The sequence below is a fragment of the Typopeltis vanoorti genome, chromosome 9 (assembly GCF_054136105.1).
Source record: "Typopeltis vanoorti isolate ZY-2024b chromosome 9, IOZ_Tvanoo_1.0, whole genome shotgun sequence".
Taxonomy (NCBI): domain Eukaryota; kingdom Metazoa; phylum Arthropoda; class Arachnida; order Uropygi; family Thelyphonidae; genus Typopeltis; species Typopeltis vanoorti.
In genome coordinates this window covers 102,694,014-102,710,000 of record NC_143557.1, presented here as the reverse complement: position 1 = coordinate 102,710,000, position 15,987 = coordinate 102,694,014, and the positions used below count along the sequence as shown (strand labels likewise).

Here is a 15,987-nt window from a genome sequence, read left to right as displayed (position 1 = left end):
TTTTAGCTCGATAACATTCCATCCACACAGATTTTCTTCATTCAGATGACGGGATAAAGAGTCAAGGACTCAGTCCATCGGCCAGTTCTTTTAAGAACTTTAAGAATATCCTTGGAGGGTAATGGATGGCAATGCTGTACCAATGAAGTTTTAACTGAGGTTCGGCTGTTGCTGTTACCCTCCTGCCATGATCAGAGCTTCAATAGCTCATTAACACCTTATCCCTACACTGTCCTCTACAGATAACGGGGAATATGAAAAGCATTCTTGCTTTGCCCCTTTAAGCCAGTCCTTATAAGGATAAGGCATAACACAGATGTGCATCTGTATTTATAATTGCTTGTATAATGAAACTGATTACTTTTTTCAGTAATATCTAAAAATTATTTAATTTAAGGAGTCAATAAATATGCATCTCAGAGAGTTCCTTCGAGAAGTAATTTTCAAACTTATACAGTCCAATAACCTTCTCCCCGTATAGTATAAATTTCTTTTCCATAAATATAAGTATGAAATTCTTCATGCATTTATAATATATATGCAGGGATCCTACCACAAAACAATTATAAATCGTTGTTTGCAGGAGGTTTGATTAAGGATTTTAAATGATAATGGATAATTGTACCTACGTTTATCATCAGCGATGTAATCTATGTAATTTTGGACTCGTAGCAAAATAGTTTCGAATTGATTCTTAGCTCCTCCTTTTTCTGTCAATTCGTTCTGATTTTTTTAGCCGATTAAACAATCCAATCTGTAATTAACATGGCAAATATTACGTATGATTATTTGATATTTGAAAATTAACTTTGTGAAAATTATCAGACAACAGCTGTAAATTGTCTTCGGAGATAAATAACAAAAATTTAGAACGCCATGATCGAATACTGTCGTTTGCCTGGAGACGAAGTGGCAGATAGAAATAATTGTATTAATTCTCCGCGTGAGCACTATATAATAATAAAAGAAAAACTGCAGAATAGTTTATTAAAGATTTTAAAATCAGATAAATTAAATACAAAAATAATAAAAGAAAATAAAACTATCAAATAAATGAAATAAATTTTGTGAAAATTAAAAATAATTAAAACAAACATACACTGTTCAAAAACGCCATTATCGTAATTATAATATAAAATCTCAAATAAAGCTAGAAAAGTAGCAATTTGCATCACTCTTCATGTTGCAGACTTATGGTATTTTGATTATTTTGACGATAGATATATTATTGTTTTTAATCGGTACTTGTATGTATAGTGCGAGCAGAGAACACAGAAAAGTGGCCTATTAGAAGCAGAGAAATACAGAAAACCAACATAAAGAGTTGTTGTGAGCAAGGATTTCATTCTTAGAATCCATGATTTCAGAAAATATGCCTACCCTTGATTCGAACATTCAGGATCCAATTCAAAAGGTATTTTGCATCATTCCGGATGTTCAAGTGGCGTCGCAATTGCAAAGATAGTTGCTGAGATTTCATGATTAATCAACAAAATGGTAAAAAAAAACAGAATTACAGAACATTTTGTACTAAACTCGTTTGAGGAACTAAAATGTTTCACGCTTTGGTAACAAATACGAATTACTAGTCCATTATAAAATGAAACTAATTATCTCGCTTAATCTACACATTTCTATTTGCAAAAAACACTTCTAGAAAAAACAAGCAACGTAGCATACTAAAATATTTTAAATAAAACCTAATTGGCAATGCGATCTGTTGCTGGAACAGTCAGGAATCTAAAGGAATCGGTTATATTTCTAACATAGTTGGATATCTGGGGACGGTAGCTCTGATCCTGAATAAAATGTCAGACAAATATGAAGAATAAAAACAGGATAATTAAAATGAAGATAGGTCAAAACTCCTCTGCTATATGTTAATAGAAGATTGGGTGTCGAAGTAATCCTCAGAGGCACAAAGAAGAAAACACTGAATCCTTTTTTTTTGGAGAATAATGATGTGAACATACCTGAAATGATCTAGGAAGGATTCAAGGTTATAATACAATCAAGAAACATCCAATTCCAATTAGAAGACCAGGAAACTCGCGGATCTCAAAAGGAGAAGGTTGGATAAACAAAAATCAAAGGACTGAAAATATAAAAAAGTACACAAGAAGTCAAAAGCATGAAAGTAAACTATTATGCTACGAAATATAAAGACAGAGTTTCAGTTGAGGAGGGACAATTACAAAATGATTTTCGGTTAGTTTGCGGTATTCAATGCAAGTTTAATTCCTAATTGAATGTTATCTAGGACGGGAGTGGAGCAATAATATCAAAATAGGAGATCAAAAACAGATGGAAAGAATATTCAGAGGAAGTGTACAGCAGGCGCGATGAGGCAAATCGATAAGCTTCCTTCTGAGTTGGAACCACCTCCATTTAGGCATGAGGTTGGAAGAACAGTTAAAGAGCTCAAGAGCAATATGATTCCGGGTGCAAATACAATACACGAAGAGTTAGTTAAGGCCTCAAGAGATGTTTGGATACGAGGGTTTCATAAATTTATTATAAGAATACGAGAGACAGGAGTATTACCTGAAAAGTGAAATATGTCACTATTCATGTCGCTTTAGAAGAATGAAAATACAAAAGGTGGACATTACATCATACAATAATTTGTCTAAAATATTTACACAATTACAATAGCGGTAGTTATGACATTCGAGCTTGCAATTTTTACAAAATTCAGCACTAAGTGCTGCATATGTGATTCAGTTTCTACATTGCATTTAATTAAAATTTTGATAATAATACTTTTTTGCATCTTTATTTACAACACGTGTTCTTCTAATATTAACAATGAAGATTACACGGAATTTTTGAATAATGGATGATAATAATAATATGATAATGTTTCAGATAAATTACACACATATGACTTTTACAGTTTAAGGCACATTATTTCTTTTCAATATTTTTGGATACAAATTCATATACTTTTTATATGTGTATATTCATTATTATTTTACAACGTACTGACTGTTTTGTTACATAATTTGCAGTCTTTGATTATGAGGATTATGTGTAGATGAATGAGGCGATTTAATCCCACCTACTTCGAAGCTTGGGTTAGCTTTTATGAAGAGAGTGGGATTAGCCTTCACCATTTATGTTGTTGTTACTGTTTATGGATGGGATGCAGGCATTGAATGCTGGTGATTTGTATATTAGTGTTAATGGTATATTAACTTTGTCGGTATATATTTTCCAGAGTTCGTGTTTTAATGTTCTGTAGTGGTTTACAATAATGGTCCAAAGAAATATTTAAATTACTTGGTAGGTTGTTCAGTAGCGTTGGTGTCTGATGTGATCTCACAAAAGAACCGTATGAGTTGTTGAAGCGTATAGTGATGTAGAGAGTTGTTGTGGGTCGTGTTATACGATATGTGTTTCTGTTGTTTCGATGGGTGATGTTGAAGTAATTGCTTAGTAATGTTATGTAGTGTTTCAGATTTTTAATGCTCAGAATTCTGTGTATTTCCATGTGCTAGTCGGACTTTGGCTGTTGCATATAAGGTGTCCAAATCACTCTTGACACAATTTTCCTGTGTAATATTTCTAATTTTGTTAGGTGGCTGTTTGATGTGTTTGCATAGATTGTTAGTATCTGAGTCGGGATTCGCGGATACCGTGATATAGGATTTTTTATGTTAGATGGAATAATGTCTTTTATTTGGAAGAGTTTCGCTGCGATGATGCGGAGTTTGGTATGTAGGTATTCTACATGTTTTGTCCATTTAAGGTGACAATCTATGTAAAGACTAAGGTATTTTGCATGTGTTACAGGTTTAATTTCGGGAAATTGGTAGTTTTTTTTTGTTGTTAATGCAGCGGTATGTGTGACAGTGTATCGATAGTGGTGCGGAGCGCATGATTGTCGGGTTGTATATTATTTCCATCTGTGTTTTGGTGCCATTGATTACAATTGCGTTTTGATAGAAGTATGTTGAGATTTCAATTAGGTCTTGTTGTGCTTTGGAGAGAGCCGTGTTGATATCTGTGTGGATTGCTAGTAGTGCGGTGTCATCTGCGTACTGAAATGTTTGACTTCTTATAACCAGGTTATGAACATCGTTAATGTATATGTTGAACAGAGTGGGTGATAATATGGCGCCTTGAGGGACACCGTGTTTTATTTGTATACCCCGGCTGTGACATGTACCTAGTTTTGTTACTTGTGTTCTTTGACAGGTAGTTCCTGAACCATGTATGCTGTGTTTCTCTTATACCTATTGAGTATAGTTTGGAGAGTAGTATGTCATGTTCAAGTATCAAATGCTTAGGTTAAGTCACGCAGTATAAGGGCGGCGTACTTGTTTTTGTCAAGAACTTTGTTTATTGCGTAGGCGATATCTTCTAATAAAGTGATGGCGCTTTTTGTTTTCTGAAAGCCTTATTGGATTTGTGTGATGATGTTGGACTTTTGTAAATAGTTCTGTAGTCTGGTGTGTGTTATTTTTTCTAGAATTTGTTTTCTCAATAATAATAATAATAATAATAATAATTTTTCAATTAATATCGTTGGTTATTATTTACAGCGTATTTACGTGTATTCAATTCTGTATACAACTTACTGAGTTCCATTCATTTTCGATAAATAATATACAGTATATATAATATACGAGTATATTCGTATATGTTATATTTTGTTGTAGTTATTGCCGAACACTGATATTATGTTGGCGCTGGTTTGGTTTATGTACTCACGGCAAGTCAGATGTAGATATAACTGTTTATATTTATGGGTGTAGATATACATATATGAAGATACACATAAATGGATTTTTTTCTAGTTAGCATGTAGAAACAAATATAAGCGCCCATGAACAACCTCTACATGGGCGAACTTTCATCTTTTTGAAAGGAATAGAATATGATGTTTGAGAGGAATTCGTTATAGGTATTTTTTATTGTTTCAATTTTTCCATCTCTCTGTAATATCTATATAGCTCCTCCCATTTCAGTTCTCTTGGTGATCAGCTTGATGTCGTGTTGCATTTTTATATAAGCTGTTTTTGCATCGTTGTGAATCAAAACTATGGCTTTGTTGTCAGCGTATTATTTCAAGATTGGTACTTACTATATAGGGTTGTTTTTAGACTATACAGTTTTGTGATAGTCTTAGGACTAATCAATCTTGACTTTCTTTTGTAATTATAATGTACTTTGATATTGCCATAACACTATTGTTGATAATCAATTCGTAGATTAACTCTGCAACTTCTGTTTTCATATAGTAACACGTATTAAAACAGAAGTTTTAATACGTGTTACTGTGTTAAAACAGAAGTTGTAGATTTAATACAGTAATACGTATGTGACCTACGTAGTTGAGTTGATTGGTTTAGAAGAGCTCTTTGGTTGAAACGTACTGGATTCGAATCCTCTCTTTCTGACGTAAGGAACCTTTATTAAGTGCTTTCAATCAAATGGTCTGTTAGTCATTCACATACCGAGCAGGAGGAGGGTTTTTCTCCCGGAATCTATAGCGGGTTTTGTCCTGCAAAACAAGAAACAGACTTTTTTTTTTTAAATTTCCAGTTTTATAAAAACACCATGTGTGTAAAGCATAAAGATGTGTAAATTAATATAGAGCTGTTTCGTGAGACTCAGTAGCGTACTTTCGCTATGCGTCAGCAAAGTATTCAAGAGGTTTAAATCTACCGAGGAAAATAAAATATTCAGCCGTATGTAACAAAATTTTATTCTATATATTCTGTCTTAGATGAATAATTTTAATTAATTGTGAAAGAAGCCATCCATACAGTGACTTAGCATTACAGCGGAATTATTTCTTCTCTGGATAGTACGAAGCGAGAAGGACGGATCTTCATCTCCGTAGCGGCCAAGGAATATCGATGTCCTTTCCACGCAGACCAGTCAATTCCGCGAGCAGCACCAGTGTAATTTCCTTTCAGATATAGTCCATTGAGATTGGAAGAATGACAAGCAGAGTACCACCACGCACCATACTCTATTCGAGCACAATTGTCCTTTTCTGATTTGTCGTTATCTCTGTCTTTGGTGGAGAATTTTAATCCATTATGATTAGTAAAGGAATCACCTTTGGAGAAAAAAAAGGCAATGTTAATGACGCACAAAACGTCAACAATGAAATAGGTCTATAATGAAGAACAATTGCCAGATTGCTTGTTTTACGGTGGAAAACACGATTTTTCTCTCTGATTTTCTACACAAAGGATGTATTCTTATCTTTCACGTAAATAACCTTGAAATTATTTAATATAGAAAAGCATTACTTTTAAGCTGTAAACTGCCATTAGATGAAAAAAAATATTACAAAGAAGTAGGAAAACCGCATACAAATTTTTCTTATTATCAAACTTACCAGAGTTCCCAATGTAGTCGCCAACATGAAGCGCGTAGGCACCCTCCTCACTCTCAATCCAAAACTTCCCATATTTGGCATATCTGGTATTACCGTCCATATCTTTAAGATCAAATCTGATGGTGGTCTCCGTCTGCTCTGATAATGCGTGTATGATATCGTTTCCTATAAAAATTACATTTATTCAAATTAGCACTCATTCGTTCATAATGAATTGAAGAATTAATGAAGAATTATCCTAATGAATGAATGATGTATTTCCAAATTCTTTCTTAAGTATCAATAAAAGCGCAACCAATGATTCCCTGCAGTTTGTACATCTTTAATTCAAGTGGAATCCTTACCTAACCAGAAGTCCTGATCGAGCTCACCAAAACCATTCTTGTATTCATCCCAGCCTTTATAGAAATAATCATGAAGTCTACCAAACTCTCCTCGCCTTTGAATGACCTGCAAATGGAAAACTATTATGATTTAATTATGTAATATTAGCAAAGTTTAGTTGTTAGTGTTCAAACTGGAAATTTACATTACTCATTCATTCATTCTATTAATTCCAATCACTTCCAAAAAAGTCAAATTTGGAGGGTTTCACTCCGGAGAACGAAGAGGAATTATTAGTCAAAGATTGGTCTTTGGCTATTAATAATTCACATATTTAAAATCAGGGATTTACTTATAACTAACTGGGATATGCGTTTAATGTTGTCAATAAAAATATTAATAAAATACAGCCAGACGTTTTTTTTTTCTTTGTAGTCTGTTGTAAAGCAAGTTGTTTAGAAGAACATAGAGAATATTCCGATATTCACGAAAGCTTTTACTAACAAAAGGAGAATTTCCTTTCAGCGCGATTCAACACGCATGCTTCTTTAGTGTAACGTGGTTCATTTGCTCGCTAGGGTTCCACCCACCCCTAAATCAAACAACTATAAAGGGTAGTGCTTCATAATCGGCACACAATTTGTTCGGACTATTTTCGGAAACTGTCATAAAGTAACACAGCTTGTAATCATCTCAGTAAATTTTTCGTCATTGAAGAGATGATCTACACATTATCCTGTTTCCAAAGAATGGAAGGTTCTTCTAAAATAAACAATGTTTGAAATATTGCTGATGAATTAAATAAAACGCAGCAGAACATCCTCTCTTTTTGGGACTTTAAGTTCTCTCGTATCAGAATGATTGTTTGATAAATGGGAACGTGTTCGATTACATTTCATTTCGTTGAACCGATAGTTTCAAATAATCTCTCGCACGATGAAATAAGAGCATGCGATGGGTGCAAGCCATGTGATTTATTATCTGCTCTGAAAAATCATTTGAAAATATGTTTGCTGATTACATAGAACTTTTTAAGTGTTTACAGGTATCTAGAGGAAAATTCAGTCCTTTAGATATCTTTTGTCGTAGTCTGAGGACATTTTAACCAAAACTTGCACACATCCAGATTAAAAAATCCTCAGCATTCGGAAGTCTGGGAAAATAAGAATGCCGTGAATAGGAAATTTTATAATATGTAACAGGAAGTAGTTACAAGTAACTCTCTTCATTCATTCGAGTATTCCATTAAAATTAATTCCAGTTATTTTATTTTATTCTTTATTACATTTACATTTTTTTCAACTGAATACCACTTCCATTCTACTAGCCTGATTCATATTTATAGTAAACGAAAAAAAAAACCAGTGGAACTCTGAATAAAACAGCATTAAGCTTATACCCGCTTGATTTTTTATCATGACAAGTAATACCAAGGAGTAAGTAAAGTGGCGCACTTTTTTATTTTTTAATATTATATCAATCACACGAAACGTTGTGCAAAACCAATAAATTATTAGTACTACGCATGTTTGTGTGTGTGTGTGTGGTAGGTGGCTACATACAGAAAAAGAACCTGTTGATACGGTTTTTGAACAACTGGCAGTTGTATCCCTCTTGAAAAAACTATGGGAAAGGATAATTCAAAGCACACAGGTAAACGAAATCAAAGTAGTAGATGATAAGTTGGCTATATATGCTTTCAGATAAACAGTAAACAGAAATATTGACTAGCAGCTGCTCCTGTTTATAGATTTAAGGGAAAGTGAAAAACGACTGCATAAATTCAGCAACGCTTCGCCAATAAAAATACTTGTAAAGCAGGCCTAAGAGGAAACAGCGACTGGAGTAAGTCTATGAGAGAGAGAGAGAGAGAGGGACACCAATTACTTGGAGAGCCCTCTTTTGGAAAACATTTTGCAACTCTAGAGATGTTTTGGTATATCATTCCATAGTTTAGAACAATATTAAAGTAGAGTGAGGATTTGGGATTTGTCCAGTGCGGAGAGTTAGATCTGTGGTAAGTAATGTCTTCAGCAGAAAAGCACACCAAATTTTCTGAAGGTAGATGTGATGTCAGGAGAGACTAGAGGTCAGTCTGAGAAGAGATATTTGCTGTGGTAAGAAGATTTGAGTATTATCAAAGGGAGTTGTGGTCTTCCTTGCCGAAATATGTTCAAATTGTGTTCTTCTGACACCAACTAAACTACAACAAAGCGATTGCGGTATATGAGTATTGCAAGAGCGAATGGAATATATATAGAGTGTAGGAGGGGATGTTAAAAGTCCTGATAAACACCTAGAACCAAAATGATATTAAAGGAACTGATGAAAGAACATATCTTAAAACCCTCAGCAAATTATTATAATTTGTTCTTTTTATTTTAGGATATATAAGAATATATGTCCGACATGCCAATTGCTTCATAGTGATAATCACAAATTTTCAGCACACCTGCGGTAAGGATACTTACCGTCCATCCACCCCCATCTGTATTCATGTCACAGTACACCTCAATGCTGTCCCTCACCAACCGATTTCTGGGCCATATTTTGTATATCCCACTTTTGTTGAATCCTCCACTCAGCACTTCGGAACAATCTCCTGGTCTGCAAGTATAGCGCGGAAATTCCACTTAAAGAAAAAAAAAACACGAATTAGAGAACCATTAAAAATTTAATAGAAGTTGAAATAACTGTATTTTAAATGATCGTATTAATGCTTAGGAATAAATTAATATCAGTATAAAATTCTATATATATATATGCATATATATATATATATGTGTGTGTGTGTTAAAGATACCAAGTAATTTTATATGCTAGGTTTTATAATCCTTTTTCCAAGTAAGCAAACAGACAAGTAAGTCAAGTTTGCGGCTACACGTGGTGCAACACTAGGCAACTCGTGGTAAAGGTGGAGCAAGCTCTGATCACTCTCCTTAGAATTTTCCCCTAATTCAAAGCACATTTTCTTGCTGAAATGTAGAATGCTATGAATTAAGGTATTACTTCACCCTTGGCATTTTTTAGGTCTGGCTCCCACTGACGAGACCTCTATAAAAGTCGAAACCGGTATGGGTAGTGAGCATTACCTTAATGCATAGCATCATACATATCCGCAAGGAAATGTGCTTTGCATTAGGGGAAAATTCTAAGGAAAGTGATCAGAGCTTACTCCACCTTTACAACGAGTTGCCTAGTGTTGCACTACGTGTAGCCGCAAACTTGACTTACTTGTCTGTTTGCTTACTTGGGAAATAGGATTAAAATCCTAGCTTATAAAATTGCTTGGTATCTTTAACATAATATATACCCAACGTAAAAATCTTTCTACATATATATAATTTGCCCTCACTTGAAGGAAATCCCATTACAGGAATCGAATAAGCGTAAGCATTGTATCGTATTCAATTTATAATTTGAATATTTTAATGGTTTCAACTGTTCAAGCAATTATAAGTTTATGTAAGAATTACACAACTTTTATACAATAAAAGTGAAAATTTAAAAGAAAGTGTGGGGGAGTGATTGCGAGTGATTGGCTGTTTTTTTTTTTTTTTTTGAAGTATCAATTCAAATTCGGATATGTTTAATCTTTTGAAAATTTTGATGCAATTTTTTGCTAGAAGGAAAACTACATCACAGTGTTAACTACATGTATACGAGGGTGGTCTGAAAAGGTCTCGGCCTAACAATGAAAAAAACGAATTTATAATTTCAAAATTATTTTTATTTTTCAAAATAATCTCCCTTAAGAATAATACATTTGTTCCAGCGCCATTATCCAGTCCCTGTAGTGGTTCTCAGTAAGATCTGCAATATACTCCTCTACAGCTGCAATCACCTCTTGATTCGAAGAAAAACGGAGACTAGCGAGGTACAGTTTTAGTTTTGGGAAGAGACAGAAATCAGAGGGAGACAAATCTAGGGAATATGGTGGATATTCCAACAATTCATGTTGCAGATCCCTTAATTTTCCCATTGACAAAACACCTTTGTGGGCAGGTGCATTGTCCACATGAAAGATGTTTTTTTTTCTGCAAGAATTACACGATCTTTTAACTAGACTAGACGAAAACACGAATGTTTTCGTCTAGTCTAGTTAAAAGATCGGAATAATATTCCCAGGTTATTGTTTTATCCTTTTCAAGATTAATTAATAAACAAAATGCCTTTTGTATCCCAAAACACCGATGACATTACTTTCCTGCTGATGGAACCGACTTTGTCTTCTTTGGAGCTGAACAACCGGCTTCTGTCCACTCTTTTGACTGCTGTTTGGATTCTGGTGTGTAATGGTGAATCCAAGTCTCATCCATAGTAATAAATGCACGCGCAAAATCAGTTTTATTCTTGTTTAAACGCTCCAAGCACTGTTCAGAGATTTTCATGGGAGTGCGTTTTTGATCTGCCGTGAGCAAGCGTGGTACTCATCTTGCGCAAAGCTTTTTCATTTGCAATTCTTCATGCAAAATATATCGTACACGTTCTTTTCAAATGCTTTTAGTCTCAGCATTTTCACGCACTTTGACTCGCGGGTGATCTAATATCATATCGTGCACTTTATCAATTTTCTGGTGTTGTTACACGTTTTGGACGTCCTTCACGTGGATTATCTTCAGTGCCTGGTACGGCCACGTTTAAACTCGGCAGCCCATTTCTTAATTGTCAAAAACGAAGATGCAGCGTGTCGATAAACTTTTATGAACTTCGAATGAATTTCTTTTGGCGCTAAACCTTCTTTTACAAAGAATTTTATAACAGCACGATACGCAAATTTAGCAATTTCAAGGGATACAAACAACACTTTTGCTTCAGACAGCTGTATAAAACAAACTAGTTATAGAATGATTTGCAATTTCACATGGATGCTTATTGCAGATGTACCAAACTTAAAAAAAAAAAAACTTGCCGATAATGTTGCCATCTATGATCGAGGTCGAGAACTTTTCAGACCACACTCGTAAAAGAGTCCCAAAAAATCAGACTTTTGGATTAAACACTGGGGTACTCAGATGATAGAAAAGCAAGCGGAACGGTGGCAGGTTGCCATTATCTCAAAATAAAAAATGTCTGGTCTGCAAATGTAATTAAGAATCAAAAACGTATACACCCACTAGGCACAAAAATAGCATTGAAATTAGAAATTGCACAACATAGAAATCAGAGGTGATTAATTTCATAATCTTTCGAAATTACAAAAGGTATTCAGAAGGTTGCTTCACGTAAATAAAAACCGAACAAAAAATAAACGTTTTACTACAGAAGTTAATATCAATAACTATAACTATATTATTAATATACGTTGAAAAGACTGGAACGAAAGATTAATTACGTGTTTCGTTAGGCATGTTACGTGTAGTCTCTACATTGTAGTGTAAACTCTGTAAATAATTGTTGGCAAGGAGAGATCTTGAATATTGCACATATAAATTAATGATGTCTGCCCACAGCTGATAGAACGGTAGCTGGAATAGTGCCAAGAAGAGTCAATTCATGTTGAATGGAGAAAGGAATAAGGGATGCACGAATTTGTCACCAACACGCGAAATTACGTAAAATTTTCCAACTGTATTACAAGCAAAATAGTTACCACTTTAAACACTACGATGTTCATAAAAGAAAATCTGTTCCCTCCAACGGATGGATTACCCTATTATCGGAATGGATTTGCCTTCTTCTGCCATGCGCAGAAGTGTCGAGAGTTCGTTTGTCTGTAGTCGAGCAGTATTTATGTCTCCACTAAATAGAAACCTTGATTGGTATTTAGTGGATCTTTCGAGTGAATGAACTCTGAAGACTAGTTGAACAACATGTCGAAGCAGTCCTCTTCTGCGTAAGACATTGATGATGATTGCCAACATATCGTGTGATGTTCTTTGAGGATATGCGCTTCCAATCCAAGTTTCCCTTCCCTTTTGTTTTTAACTTCGCTGATATGATTTTTGTTATGGATTAACATCGGAACAGCTTTCAAATCATAACAACTTACGAAACTTCCTACGTTCCCCTAAAGACAAAGTTGCATTTTATAAACATTCTGGAGTATACAAGATTCCGTGTTCATGTAGAAAAATAAATGTACTTAGGTCAAACCGGGAAAAGTTTCGAAATCCATAACAAAGAACATAATAAGCAATGTTGAAAATAAAAAAGGAGATAAAAGAAATTTCAGCCAATCAACCAAGCCTCGTTGTCTGTCCAGCTTGTTGACTTCTAAATCATAAAGCTAGGATTACAAGTGAACGGTTTATCTAAAGAAGAGTGAAAATATAAGTCAAATTATGAAATATGTGTGTTACTTGGGACTAAAGAAAGGGAATGAGGGCCTGAAAGAAAGAGAAACGTCCGTAATATAATAAGAATTATATATTTCCAATGTTCGAATTTCCGTTCTAAGACACGAGAAACATTTTTATGTGATTTTGGAAGATCAGTCAGTGTTATCCAATTATTCTCCTAATAAAAAGTAATAATACAAATATTTTACTAAAATATCACATGGTGATCTATTCGTTTATTCTTTCCAAACTTTTGGGAGTACTATATTTTTAACTTACCTTTGGATAAGATATCTTTCATTATCGTATAGGCGTCTTCAAATTTCTCTTTGGAACGAATGAAGTCGCATTGAATTTGAGCCTGTATTCTGCTTATCATTAACAGAGTAAAAGCGAATAACAACAGCTGCTTTGTCACCATCTAGAAAATAAAAATACACATTAAAATACGTGCTACAATAAATTTCAGTATCCGAGAGAGATTATTAAAAATACAGTTAGTTGGAAAAAATGCCTACTTTAACACATATACACCCCAGTGGTCGATTATACATGAAAACGCACTTTCTTCTTCTTATGTCTGGAAGTTTGCCATTTATAGTTTTTCTCCTTCTAACAGAAAATATGCTCGAATTTAAACAGGAACTGACATCCATCGAAGAACTGTTTACGTTGCTTGAAGTAACCCGAAACGTTTTGAATTTCCAGATAAAATTTCAGTGATTAGTTGTCGGTTCCTATAACACTGTTCAAAGTCTAAGAAATGAAATATATTTTGTTTTGCGCTGATAACCTTTTTATATTTCTTATTGACAGGATGCATCAACTTTAAGAAAAACGGCGACTTCCTCGAATAAACATCGTTTATCAGTCGCACACGGAAGCGTATGGTCGAACGTTTTTTAAATAAACATAAAAACACATATTTGTCCAGTATTGGAATGCTGTATAGTCTAATATTATTTCGAGATTTATTTCTGGGATTCGTGTGTTTGTTTCTTGGAATTCAGTTCCTCATCACAAAAGTCTAACTCTTTTTGTTCCAGAACACTAAGGCTTAAACACCAAATAGTTGATCGAATTGCGATGTCAAATCTCCTACACATTGAGCACATGGGTAGGTTTAGATGTTTGTAAGCATTTTTTTTTATGGGGAAATATAAAGATGTCAATTTATCATCGCTGTGGTGGCTTTTAAATGAGAAATTTTTAATGAGTTTCTTTTACTATAGAATTGACTGAATCAGTCATACGTTTTTTCCCCAGTGACTATTTTAATTTGAGAGTGAATTTTCCTAATAATAAATATAAAAACGCATTTCATTCTCTCTCTCTCTCTCTCTCTCTCTCTCTCTCTCTCTCTCTCTCTCTCTCTCTCTCTTACGAATGTCATTTAAATAAACAAAATGAAATAGTGATAAAAAGAGGTTTGTCATATTTTGGCATGCAATCCCTCTGAGATTCACGAACTTGTTATGGGAATAGAGGAGCTGTTGCTGTTGTTGTTGTGTGGCAAACTCATACAATTAAAGCAGAGATTATGCATGTAAATAAGATGTGTTGTACTGGTTGCCTGTTTTCATGGAAAAACCCGAGTTTCAATAAAACACGCTGCCTTCGTATGACTCAAACGCTTTTAGCTGAAAATAGGTACAGAGCATTTATTTCAATATCTGCATTTTATCCTCACCATGATATTTAATTATCCACAGAAAGTAACATTCAAATAGTTGCTATAGAGTTGAATTATATGTTTTTCAGCGAGTTCAAGAAATTGTGACCAATTTGTGACTGTTAAATCCAGCTTTTTTTCTGTTTTAGTATTTTAAATATTTTTTGGATGAAGTTTGTCTTATTCCATAATACACACACTTGGCAATAAATGGATTAATTATTACTGTTTCGTTCTTTCATTTATTATACAGCGGTCTTTAAAACATGACAGCATTGCCGAATTGCGAGGAAGAATTATTCAGAAGCTGGAGGAGGAGGAGGGAATGTTGTGTGTTCTTCAATATTAAGGATGATTGCCATTTTACTTCTGAAGAGGATAAACATGTTTACTTTTCTTCACTAATTAGATAAAACCTACGAATAGTGAACTTTCCAGTAGAATAAGAATTTTATATAAGAAAAAAACGACTTTCTTATATATATTGTTCATTATTCCTTACATTGAAATGAATAATTTAGAATAAGTACAAAATATACGTGGAATGCTTTTTCGTGGAATGCTTATTAAGGACTTGAATTTGCTTGGAAAAAAGAACCATGTTTCATCTTTAGAAAAGGTAGACATTACGTCATACAATAATTTGTCTCTAAGGATAGTAAGTGCATCTAGTGGGAATGAATGTAAGGGAGAATATGACACCTGCTATGGGTGATTTATAGCTTCCCTGGATGAATCCATGACTCAGTGGAGGTCACAGATTATAATAATAAAAACATCAATAGTTAATTCCTTTAGTACTTAGAAGGCCACTTATTTATCACGACTAAAAGGACAGATTACGCCATGTAAGATCCACAAATGACCTTGTAGCTTACATCAACCACCAGTGGACACGTGTCAAGAAAAGGATCAGAGGAACTTGTGCATTTCAAAAGCCATTGATCATGTGTGGCATCGTGGCCTGCTCAACAAATTGTCATCCTTTCTACTTGCTACCCTCGGTAATTGGTTAGCTAGCTTAGAGAAGACTGGAAGATCCTGCTCAAGAGAATACTCAACCCGTCTTAGACGGAAGAGAAGAAGAAGAAGAGAAGAAGAGCTTTTTCGAATTTCACCATCAATGCAGGAGTGCCTGAAGGCTTTGTCCTATCACCTATTCTCATTGTCATGAACGACTTTCTCGCAATCACCAATAATCCTATCGACAGCTTTGCAGATGATAGTATCCACTCACCCTACTCATTAGAAAAAACATGCAGAACTCTGCAACAGGCTACAAAACATCTACAACCAGTGCCCTAACATTGATCATCATACTATCCATCAATAGGGCGAGGACAAACTTGTTA

The 15,987-nt window shown here is 34.3% G+C and overlaps 1 protein-coding gene across 1 annotated transcript; it reads right to left on the bottom strand.

The window, feature by feature from the left end:
• Positions 1–5,697: 5,697 nt before the first annotated feature.
• LOC150103344 (techylectin-5A-like) lies at positions 5,698–13,550 on the bottom strand. The gene is made up of 6 exons (XM_090398159.1): positions 13,482–13,550; positions 13,243–13,384; positions 9,154–9,314; positions 6,703–6,808; positions 6,359–6,523; positions 5,698–6,073 (listed from the first exon to the last, which is right to left on the bottom strand). Exons 1-6 carry the CDS (start codon positions 13,515–13,517, stop codon positions 5,787–5,789), a joined length of 897 nt encoding a protein of 298 aa, XP_090254285.1. The 5' UTR covers positions 13,518–13,550; the 3' UTR covers positions 5,698–5,786.
• Between the last annotated feature and the right edge of the window lie 2,437 nt (positions 13,551–15,987).

Coding starts and splice junctions, on each gene's coding strand:
- LOC150103344 (XM_090398159.1), bottom strand. CDS start 13,517: ATGTATAATCGACCACTGGGGTGTATATGTGTTAAA. Junction 6,524..6,702: donor CGATCAGGACTTCTGGTTAG/GTAAGGATTCCA, acceptor TAATTTTTATAG/GAAACGATATCATACACGCA. Junction 6,074..6,358: donor CGACTACATTGGGAACTCTG/GTAAGTTTGATA, acceptor TTTTCTCCAAAG/GTGATTCCTTTACTAATCAT.